Source organism: Camelus ferus, chromosome 2 (genome assembly GCF_009834535.1).
Source record: "Camelus ferus isolate YT-003-E chromosome 2, BCGSAC_Cfer_1.0, whole genome shotgun sequence".
NCBI lineage: Eukaryota > Metazoa > Chordata > Mammalia > Artiodactyla > Camelidae > Camelus > Camelus ferus.
In genome coordinates this window covers 101,901,149-101,913,511 of record NC_045697.1, presented here as the reverse complement: position 1 = coordinate 101,913,511, position 12,363 = coordinate 101,901,149, and the positions used below count along the sequence as shown (strand labels likewise).

Here is a 12,363-nt window from a genome sequence, read left to right as displayed (position 1 = left end):
GCCATGCTTTATGTATCAAACGAATTTTCTGACGGTAAAGGTTGCACACAGGCCAGTACTTACCAGCCTTTTACTCAATACCTCACTAGTGGCGCTGGCTAGGTGAAGAAATAATGGGTGGACGCATGGGCAGTGGTCTCAGAAGCCTCTCCTGTTTAGTTAGAGCATGACTATTACGTGCTAGCATGAGTTAGTGGGGTCCTCACTGCAGAAAACGTCCCTATAGGAGTAGGACTGGGAAGTACAGTGAACGGCAGAATTTGGTTTTTAATTTAGACACAGACTCTAAGGAAGGGTTGGAAACATAAATTTCTACATCCTTATTTGTTCACAGTTTTAGTATCCAAATTGACTACTTACGGTCTTGAAACCAAATTGTTTGAAAAGCTTTATTTGGTAGCAGGAAATATCTACAATTAGATCTTTACAAAAGAAGATGGGTAAGAGGGGAGAAATAAATTTATACATAAGAGTTTGCTGTTGAAATCTGGGGTGATTATCAACAATCGATTTAGGTTACAAGAACTCACACAAAGCCATGTCTTCTTACCTAAAGGAAGCAAGAAGCTATGTTAATCCCTTGACCAAACAGTCCGTGGAAACTCATAATATACATTATACTGAACCTAAAGAAAGCTAAGTCTATGGAAGACAAACTAAATTATTTCAAGCTGTAGTAATACAGAAACATATTTAGTCAGATTTAAAACCAATCATCTCAACAACCTGACAACTGATTTTTCATCATAACAAGTCTGTGATGTCTACAACATTCATTGGCTTTTCATCTCATGGTTGGCAGTATTTTAAATTACATATAGGTCTATATATAACATATTAGATATTATTGATGATAATTGTTGTCCTGGGATATGTCCCCCTCTCTCTGTATCCCTCTGATTTGGTCATGTTACGTCAATCCTGTTATGAACCCGATTGCTTATCTAACAACGGAGGACAAGACCTACCACAATGACCCAAAGATAGGAATAAAAAAAACTGGCCCACCTCGTTTCTAAAAATTTAAAGGCTAATATTTTTTAATTTTTAAAAGGATATTTCATTCAAAATACTAATAACAATACTTTCAATGGGCCAAATAAAGAAGCACTAAGAATGTTTGGGAATATCCAAGAATTACGTCCATAGCATAGTGTACAGGCGTAACGTAGTTAACAGCTGAACAAAACATAAAAAAAAAATACTATTTTGGCTAAAGGGGGAAAGCAGACAACTTCTCACTAGTAGAGAAAGAAAAACAAACACTGGTGTTCAATTTCCAGACTGAATGCATTTATGAATACAGCGATTATGACCTCCCATTAATTAAAGAGTCCAGAGGGAACTACGACTCATGACATTAATGTACAAGGATGGCAGCATTTCTATACCAAATTAAATTCAGTCTACGATTAAATACAATGCTATATATACATACAGACACTCATAGTACCTTTATGTTACTCTCTAAAATGCTCACAGTAGCTTATATGGTATTGATAAAAATAAAGATGCAAATGTATAAACTAGAGTGTAGATAAAAACCACTTTTATAGCTTACTAAGTGTTACCATCTGTGGATTAAATAGCTTATATTATTCAAGTTTGAATTTTGATTTTTTGAAAGCAGAGCTGTGCTTTGGTATTCAAACTTCCATAAAATTGTACAGTTTTTCAAAATAAGGAATCAAACGTGGGAGAAAAAGACTTCTGATTTATAACGTTAACTGTCATATGGTTAACCAGTGGTTTTCAACCCATGCCTGGCCAAAACTGAGCTTCCTGAAGGCGATTAAGGGTATTCAAAAAAGTTGGATTCAAATTTTGTTTTTATAAAAGAATGTAGTTTAAAAACTTAATAGAAATGCACATCCAGATGAGTATTACCATACTGGAGACTGTGTATGTATAAACTCCCACTAACACGATAATTCATTTTTGTATAAACCTGGGAATACAACTTCGGCTATCTCTAGGTAAAGAATCTCCTGAAATGTGTGCTTATAACCTGTTATTATTTGTACTTACTTATGTTTGTGTGAATCAAAATTCTCTTGAAGAGTATGCAAATGAAATGAAGGCATAGAAACAAACAGACTGGCTGCTGCGGGTTTTACCCACGATCTATAACCCCGATTTCACATTTGTGTCATTTAGAAATCTTATTCTTAGCAATGGACTAAGTAAATATAAATGTGGACTCAAAATACAGCTACACTGATAAAATGGAACTTTCAGGCTTTATGTGTTGGGGTGACACAAAAGTTTACTTAAAAAAGATTCTAGTGCTAAAAAATGTTTGGAAGAGACTGCTCTGTAAGAGACTGCCTTGTAATTTAATCTGTCAATGCAATGTTCAGTGCGATTTAGTTTAGCAAACTGCTTAATGCACTTGAGTTCTTAAATCACTCTGCATGATGGGAAGATGTCTACAGATAAGAATGGTGCAGGTCTTCAAAAATGGTGAGTATTTTGTAAAAAAATTAAGGAAAAATTATACTAAAAAATTCATCTTTGCCTTAGACTCTTCTGATAGGCAGTTATAAAACAAGATTTCTGTTTTTGAATTCATATTATATTTATTGTGTCCCAAATCTCAAAATACGTTCATCTTCCACGTAACACAATTTAGTATCTTCACACACCAACTGTGTGGTATGTTTTGATAGTTTAGGCACATTTTGATGCTTCTGGATTTTATTTTGTGGTTTCATTATAAAACAGCTTGCACACACCAGACTCCAACAATCTTTTTTATTTAAAAATCCACCTCAAAATTCAGTTCTGGGTTTTAGTTTTGGTTTAAAAAGAAGCAAACATTTAAAAACATCAAATGTTACTAGTCTACAATTCATCTTGTTCTGAACATTTTTAGTTCATAGAAGGGACATAAACCCATTACACTGAGTAGGCACAGCACTCCGGCCAGGCAGCCAGAAATCAGGGCACATCTATGTACTCAGGCAACAGAGGTCAGGATGGAGGGAGATGGGCCTCAGCTGTGGGCACTCCTATTTCTATGCTCCCTCCAAAACCTGTTAGTAAGTCTCAAATCAATACATAAGAGATTGTATGTAACTTGGTTAAAAAACAAACAATTATACCTGCTTTCTAAATTACACTGCAAAGCCAAGACAGATAAGTACAATTGTAGCCTCACTAGATATAATTTGTGGTTGTGATATCCATGTCACAGGCCCTTGTTGTATAGGTGAGACAGAATCAGATGGTTTCAGGAATCTGGTTGGAAGAGGTCCATGACTATAAGATTTCACATTATAGCAAGGCTCCAATATTTCTTGAATCGGGGCAGTGAATATAAATCACAGTACAAAATCCTTAATTCTTTTACTGGAAAAGCAATAGTTGCTACATGAGAATTACTTACATAACATCTACTTTTTTTAAAAAACTGCAGATAAAAAATATTAATTGCATAGGGATTTAAATAGTATAAGGCCAAGAAGAATATTAAGTAAAGTTAAAAAAAATCATAGAAAGGGCACTATGGTGTCAAAAGATAGAATTTCATTCTTAGAGTAATAAATCTGAATTACTGTCTAATTAAAAATCACAGTATGTTGCTATAACTAACAGTGAATGTCAACTGTGTCATTAACTCCAAACTGGAAACCAAAATTAGAGGACTAACAAGAACACCACTAATGCTAGTTTTCTAAACCTGATCAGTGTATGAGCACATCAGTGCCTGGTACGTACCTGATTAGTTACATAATCTACACTTGGCAAGTAGAGTTTAATACATGTTAACAAGTGTGAGAGCTCCCCACCACCACCACCACATGCTGTCAGTGATCTGTAAGCTTACTTGATAGTGTAATTATTCACTCTTTCCAAGGTGTAAGATCCCGCCCTCACTCCGGGGAGAATCTTCATTCAATGAACCCAAACACTGTAATTAACAAAACAGAATAAGGTTCCACCACTGAAAGCTCAATGTACACGAAGCAGAGAACTAAGTCCTGACACCAGTACATACATGATGCTCAGCACTTTGGAAGGTAACGAATGAGTCCAACTGTGCTCTGTAGTTTAAGCTAACGGTTACCATGTGAAGTTTCAGGTAGAAAGGCAGGTTGTGAATTTACTTCGCATTGTAATGTTGTTATACTGCGGTTTAAAGAGTAATTTCCAAATCTAAAAGTAGCTTAGTTAACTTGGTATAGTTCTTAGAGTAGAGTGAGGAAGAACAAGAAACCCCAAAGGAATCACGTTAAGGTCCATTTGGAAATACCCAAACCAATGCTTTAAATGAAAAAGTGCATAAATACAGTAATACTACAAGTGTGTTAACTATGGAACAAATGTTTCTCTGGGAACCAAACAATACTATTTTCCCACACTATGTACACGTGATGAATTGTTCAGCCACCACAAAGCACCATGGACAGTCTAGATTGCTTGATTATGTCTGGAAGGTCCTTTGACTTAGACTCTACTCAGCGGAGGATCTACCTACAGTAGCTGTGTCAGGTCATCTCCGGGCAAACAGGATTTCTCTTGACAGTTCAGCCCTCTTTTGCTCAGGAAACAGCAAAGCGGTACTTTCATTTCACATTCTTGGTTGGTGTTTCAGACTCCGTGGACTGCCTCCCATCCGTCCAGGCCTCCCGGGTGCTCTTCAGAGCCAGGGTCTTCTGCTGGTCAACCACGACATAGTCCACTCTCTCGTCCGCAACACTGCTGCCTGAGCCGCTGCTCTTTTGCTAAAAAAGCGAAGAAAACCCCCCATAAACTCCCACATAAGAAGGAGCACTTCTGAGTGAAATCCCATCTTAAAACAGAGACACACGTGCTGTAAATAACTCTTGAAATTCTATTTGGTCACGAAAAAACAACATTAACTATTTCCATTTAACAATATTGTCACCCTCCTAATTGGACTCTGTTTTTCCCTTAAATACTACTTTATTTAAGAATTCAAACTAATGCTCCCATCACAGATGAAATCCTTTCAAAATTTTTTTAATTAATCTTTTTTTTTTAATGGAGGTACTGGGGACTGAACCCAGGACCTTGTGCATGCTAGCTAAGCATGTGCTCTGCCACTGAGCTATTACTCTCCCCTGAAATTCTTGGGAAAAAGGGAGAACAGACACTTGGTTCATCTTAGCTTGCTTCCTTAGCCTTTAACTTAAGCTTGACTTTTTCAAGTCCCGAGGATACGTATCAGTGTTCACTTTCAGACCTAAGAAATGTTTTTTGAAAAGGAGTATTTCAAGAATGGCAAATTGCCCAGGTTGATGGGCCTCTTACTCCTAAAAGACAACGAGATACTAGCTAACTTAAAACAAATGTAATTACTAATACATTACTGGGCTCACTAGAAATTAAGGGACATGACCAAAGTGTGAGGGAACTGGAGGGAACAGAGAGCTGCTGAAGGGTCAAGACAGTTGTCTGTAGGATGAACATCACTCTGAGCAGTGCAGTCAGGACGCCCTGGTGGGAGGCACATGGAATCGGAAATCTTTCTACTAGGCTAGGGACCATCAAAGGGAACTGAAGTGGTCCCATGGTGGTAGAATCACCTGCTTCCTAGCAGAAGCGAATACAAACTCTTTTTGAAGGAAATTTAGTTCTGCAGGCTGCTCACAGATAAGCTCAGCAGAATCAATTCTCAATAAAAATACAAGAAACACGCAAGGAAACAAGCCATCAAGCATGTGAGTTTGCAGAAACAGTAAACACAGATACAGACCACCAAGGTCTTCAGATGTTGAAATTATTGCATAAATGGTGTAAAATATGAGTATAAGATGTTTAAAGGAATGAAAAAATAAAACTTAATAAAAGGAATAGGATAACAAGAAAGGAATAAGAAGTTATTCAAATCAGCTAGGTGTACTGGGGAAAAAAAACCAAGCAGAATGTCATGTTAGCAACGAAAAATAAAATTAGTTGAAATTAAAAATTAAACACATGGGTTAAGCAGAAGAACTTGGGGATAGATCTAAAGAAATTATCCAAGTAAGCATAAAGACACGATAAAATAGAAAATATGAAAAGTGGCAAAAGGTGTGAAAACAGGTTGAGAAGTTCTAACTAATGTCTAATCAGAAACCTCAAAGAATGAAGAAAAAGAATAGCGGAAAAACAATATTTACAGAGATAATGATTGAGACTTTGCCAGAATTGATAAAAAATATGAATCCAGAGATAAAGACAACACATCTACCAAGCAGGATAAACAAAGAAAAAAATCTATGTCTAGATGTCTAGACACAGTATAGCAAACCTGCAGAACACGGAAGACTCAGAAAAGATCTTAACATCAGCCAGACTGAAAAGACAAGATTACCTACAAAGGAACTGGAATTAGACTGACAGCATACTTTTCAACAGGAACAACGGAAGCCAGATGATAGTAAACAGTATCTCCTATGTGTCCAGAGAAACTTACTGTCAATCAAGAATTGTGACCTCAAAACAAAAAAACAAAAAACAAACCCCAAAGCAAACAAACAAATAAAAAACAAAACCAAGAAACCCACAAAAGTTCTTTTTCAAGAATGAGGACAAAATAAAGACACTTCAGTTAAACAAAAACCACAAGAATTTACTATTAACAAGATTTTCACAAAAAGAACTTCTAAAGGAAGGAGGAAGGAAAATTAGAGAAGGAAGGTCTTAGATACAAAAAGGAAGGATAAAAAAGTTGGTAAAAATGTAGGAAAATGGAAATAAACATTGTCTATGTACTATAGGATACTACTACTAGTAATTTATGGGTTTAACAGTAACAACAACAAAAAACTAAAATTTTGGACAAAAATAGCAAGTAAGTCAGACAGGGATTAAACTGAGCTAACATCAGAAAGGGAGTGAAGACAACAATTAACTTTGGAACTTTAGAATTTATTTAGCATTTCAATGGTAACCATTAAAAGAGTAGAAAATGTATAACGTCCGTACCATTAGAAATGAAAAAAATAAATTTATCAGTCTGCATAATGTTGTCTGTGATTTATGAAAAAAGCATTAAGACTTTATTAAACTTAAATTAAACATACTAATAAAATTCCCCCAAAGCAGATGCGATTCTTCAGGTTTCAAATGTGAACTAAGTGTACTTACAGAACGAGGCTTCACTCACCTTGCGTGGTGGTGTGGATTTCCCAGAATCTAAATCTAGATCTAGGTACTCTACTTGTTTGTCTCCTTTGGGTTTGATCATTGGGCTGCTTCCTCCATCCAGGCTATTACTGCCAAAAAGATTCTGAAAGTGTAACACAACAGAATCAACCGTCCAACATTCGTAAGACATACCGCTTGTTACCTAGTTTGCCATCTGCTGAAGCCTAAATATTAATTTCAGGAGGACGAAGGTTGAAGAAGTGTCTCCTTAGAAAGTTAAACGATTTTTTAGGATTGGGGAAAAATAACTAATAGTTTTAAAACTGGTTAGAACATCAATTAGAGTAAGCTAACAGTAGTTTGAAAAGTAAGACTTGGTTCAGGCTAAGACTGGGACATCCAGCTACAGTGACCTACAATAGTTCTCCTTCTACACTGGTAAAGTATCTGTACACAATCACATTCTCTAAGTACCAGATCCTTATATCCCTCACTTTCAAATTCAATTTTTTTTAGGGTTCTACCAAGATGGTGGAGTAGAAAGACTCTGAGCTTACCTTCTCTCAAATTAAACTTTTTAAAAAAGTTCTGTATTTTATTTAAAGACTTTCATGTGAAAATTAGTTTAGAATAAGCATGCTAACTAAAAGCTGGGAATACCGACTCAACTTGCAAAGTCTATTTTGTTTCAACCATCTGGAATTTTTATCACTTAATTTTCTGTCTTAGCCTTATCCCTTCTCTCCTAATAGGAACTCTGCAAGAGGACTACTCACTAAGAAAAGAAAAAGAAACAAGGAAGAGCGAGGCAGCAATAAACAATAAGAATGAAATAAAGAAAAGACAACATGGACTTATGCCCCTACATACCGCCTAGACTCTGATTATGACAGTCTTCTAAATGTGCTCCAGCAAATCTCCTGTTTCCACACCTTGCTGCTTTTAACCTCACCTAGGAATGTTCCTGAACTCTCACAGGTGACACTACATATTTGTTAGGGGCTTTCATCCTTATGCCGTCTTTCACACAGGTATTATTGTTCACATGTTATCTCATACTTTTGAAGAAAAGCATAACGATGTAATGAACTTGACAATTTTACACTTGTTAGGATGAACAACACAAGTAAGAAATGACACAAATCTGTTCTGTTGATTCTTTCCACTGCTACTCCATTTCTTTTGGCTTAGGTTAACAGAGTAGGCTGTGGTTTAGGGCAAGGACAATTGCTAGGAAAACACTGAGTTTATTCCCTCATTTGAAAGCAGGGCTGCTGACAGCCTGCATGAAACATTTCTGTGAATTAGGAAAAGGTGCTCCTTCCCCGAGGGTGACACAGCTCTGTGCTGGGACCCACAGCCTGGTTAGCAGGACATGGTCTGGGTTGTATGTACTCAAACGCAGTATGTGTGTGGTCTTTTGCACGTACTACATACTGAACGTGACATCTTTGTGCAGTAGACAACCTGCACAACTGAATCTGATGACCCTATCTGCAGGAACAGATTTTTAAATCAAATTTATCAACTATTGCTAACAAATCATAAAAAAAATACTGATGGTTACATGTAAGACAAAAAATGTAAGTAAGTTTTGGTGCTCAATTAGTACAAATTGCTATTCCTCTCCCTCCTTTTTTCTAATTCATGAAAAAACTGAAAATTTTTTTCAGCTCATTCTCACATAAAAAACCAACCTGGAGTGTGTGTGTGTGTGTGTGTGTATGTGTGTGTGTGTGTGTGTGTGAAGACAGAACCCATACCTGGAATTTCCCTAATAGGAAACATTTAGGATTGTTCATGGTATTACAAGGGTATGAAAGGAACCCTTGAGTTCATATGATGTACACATTTCATCTCAATACATTATTTCTAAAGAGAATTTCTCAGAATTGCAGGTTAAACTTTTCTGTCTAATAATTACTAGAACTTGAAATTTTTTTATCTTTAAGTATAGTTAAAATATATGTTCCTACAAGGAAGACTATTTGCTCTTGATCTAACCTCAACTGGGAACAGCCTGTCTCTGTTCTAGCCTTTTAATCCAGTGTTTTCCCAAAACAGTTTAGAAAAACCCTAAGATTCTAGGCGTTATTATAAGCATTCTGCGAACTAAATGGAAAAAAATACATAGTTAGTCCTTTTTTCCCCTAAAATTCTTTTCAAAATATATAAAATTATTGAACAGATTTTTGCTGCTAATGTTACAAACAATTTACATGTCTTTAGTAATGTCCCATCACTTGAATTTCAGGTGTCACATTAAGGGTTCATTTCAAGAATGCTTGACTTTGGATATCTGTATAAATGAATAGGCAGCATCACCAATTCACTGTTTCCTTAGATACCGTCTGCTCCATGAGTGCCAGTGTAGGAAAGAGCATGCATTCTATACATTTCAACGTAGAGAATTTAATCTCTATTGTCCTTATAAACCAGGTTTTAATCTCATCCTGTTCTGTTTTTTTTTAATTGACTTTATCGATCCAAGCATATGTTAGATCTTGTGAACTTTTATGGTGTTCTATTCATACACTAAATTCCAAGAAGTGCAGGAAATACTGCTGGAACTATCACATTCTTTCCTTAGGAATTGTTGCTCAGGCTAGGATGAGCCCCTGGGCAGGTAGCAAGACAAGAAGGAAAGGCACAGCTGACTTTTCCGTTGTGAATGGGAGATGGATATTGTCAACTGGGACGCTTCTGCTCATTTCTAACACTTAGGACCTAAGTACTTTAGAAATCCACTATCTGGTGGCTATTGAGATACTTCTACTGGAAGGTAAAAGTAACTTTCTGGTTTAGCGTTATGACATATAAAAGAACAATCTTATATTTTCATTTCCTTTGACTTTCTGAATGTCATGGTTTCCTTTCTAGTCTTTTCCCTTCACTTAACACCTACTCACAACAAATCATACTTTCAAATTCCCCTAATAAATGTCCTTTCCAATATTTCTATGATTATTTACTATTGGGGGGTAAAATAAAAGACTCTTTAGTATCTCAGAAAATAATTACTTTTGTAATTTGAAAGAATTCCCTCAACCACCTGAAGATGAAAATTGATGGCAATCTATACTCAGCACTGAGGATTTACTGAGGCTCTTACTAGTCTACTTACTGTAATAAAGAAAAAGTACTAAGTTAATAAAAATAATAAACCACCACCCATCAAGTTGAAAAATAGCAAATCCAAAAGCAGAAGTCAATTAATAAATATCTCATTGCCTTCAAGTTAGTGAAAATATGACTGATATTTAGTTTGCATTCTAATTCAAGGGCTGATGCAAATATTTTAAAATTAACTTATTCATTTTTAAACACTTTATAAATTTGATTAATATTTTAAAATTAATTAATTCAAGGACCCAATCATACTTTCCAAATGACTAACTTTTGTTTCTTCACAACATAGGAGAAATCTGTTTCTGCCTAAAGTCCATTAAAGACATACAACAAATTCATTGATAAAATTGAATCGCTAAAGAGAATTGTTTCAAAGAAAATAAAGCCACTAAAATGCTATTCATTCCAAGTTTTGGCATTCAATATTTGCTTATCCTGGCAGACGCTGCCTGGTTGTGCCCCCCATCTGTTGTCCCCTCTGCCTGGGGAAGGGGATTTTTAGCCAGGCCCCCTTGCACTCAGAAGAAAGGCTATGGTTTCCTGCCCCTTTCATGTCTGCGTGGCCGGAGACTAAGTTCTGGCCAACAGTTTGTACTCAGCAGTTTCTGGGAACCTTCTTTATGAGGCAGTTAGGCTGCCTCCTTTGCTGGTTCTCTCTTCCTTCCATCCCGCAGCTTGGACTGTGACTCTGCTGGGGGGCGTGGCTGGTGGGGGTGGAGCATCTTGTTCTATTGCGCATGTGCACCAGACCCAGGGGACAGTGGACCCGAGAGCTGGAAGGGACAGAGATCCCGAGGGCTCCAGGAACAAAGCTGCTGCAACCACCCCGGATTGACTCTCCGGTCTTTTACATGAGAAAGAAATTAAGTCCTTGTTAATTATTCTGTTACTCAGAGGGGACCCCAGTGCCAACTGATACATTCACCTGCTCAAATATAAATAACAAAGCAAGCACTCACTCTAGTTTAAGGGAAAACAAAAGCAAAAGACTTTTAAAAATTAAAACTGCCTTGAATTCTTAAACATCTGAAGTATTACTTTCTGGAACTACCTGATTTCTGAGAAACATATTGCTTACTACTATTATAGGATTCTTGTGCCTTCCAGTAGTTACAGCAAGACTGAAGTAAGTCAGGTTTTAACAGGTCTTTGATCTTTAAGCCTTACCTAAGGATGTATTTTTGAAAGATTATGAAAGACCTTTGGTATAAGATTATGTCACCCTAAGAGAACTCTGACATAGGGCCTGGAGAAATGGATTATAAAATGCTTGAGTATAAAATATTTTCTTGCAAAGTTTCAAAACTCAAGTACATCTTAAAAGAAAAAAAACTGTAACACTTCTATGATTTTAACTAATTTCTGCTTTATAGATATGTATACTACATTTTGACCCTTTATTGCTTTTACACTTTATGATACTATTTTTAAAAAGCATTTTTACAAAGTTGTATTTTATTCTTTTAAGTAAATAAAAAAAAAGACAGAAGGGTAAGGTGTACAGTTTGGAAGAAAGGTCTAGCAGGAGTGATTCAGAAGAGTGGCTCAGGAAGAGAGGTTAAAGGCAAACTCCACTCACCGAGTCTTCACTGGACAGGTTTGGGTTCATGGGAACGTAATTCTCTTCACTGTCGTGCGAGTCACTGCTTGAAGTCGTGCTGTGCACTGAATCCGGCCGTGGAGACATGGGAAACCTGGAGGAGCTAGTCACAGAGATGGCCATCACACACATACACCGTGACCAAGATTCACTAGTTCACTTCCCAAATACAAGTCAGTGATAGTGTACATTCTTTGAGAAATATTCAAGCTTATAGTCATACACTGTACACATTTATTACAATTAATCGCACACATTCAAATGCACAATGTGTATTTATAGCTATTTGTAAAGGGATATTTTCTTTTTTTCTTTAACATTTTCAATGTTTGATATAATTTTGAAAGGTTAGTTTCCATTTACAGTTATTAGGAAATATTGGCTATATTCCCCATGTTGTAGGATACATCCTTGAGCCTATCTTACACCCAATAGTTTGTACCCCCCACTCCTCCACCTCTATATTGCCCTCTGCTTTCTCCCCAACTGGTAATCACTAGTTTGGTCTCTGTATCTATGAATCTGCTTCTGTAAAA

The 12,363-nt window shown here is 36.4% G+C and overlaps 1 protein-coding gene across 10 annotated transcripts in view; it reads right to left on the bottom strand.

The window, feature by feature from the left end:
- Positions 1-375: 375 nt before the first annotated feature.
- GAB1 (GRB2 associated binding protein 1) overlaps positions 376-12,363 on the bottom strand; it is a 116,244-nt gene continuing 104,256 nt past the window's right edge. For all 10 annotated transcript variants that reach the window (XM_032464110.1, XM_032464137.1, XM_032464144.1 and 7 more), the window contains 3 exons: positions 11,807-11,930; positions 7,118-7,240; positions 376-4,727 (listed from right to left, as the gene is read on the bottom strand). In XM_032464110.1, coding sequence (XP_032320001.1) covers positions 4,569-4,727; positions 7,118-7,240; positions 11,807-11,930 — 406 coding nt within the window. In that variant the 3' untranslated portion in view covers positions 376-4,568. The remainder of the gene's footprint in view (positions 4,728-7,117; positions 7,241-11,806; positions 11,931-12,363) is intronic.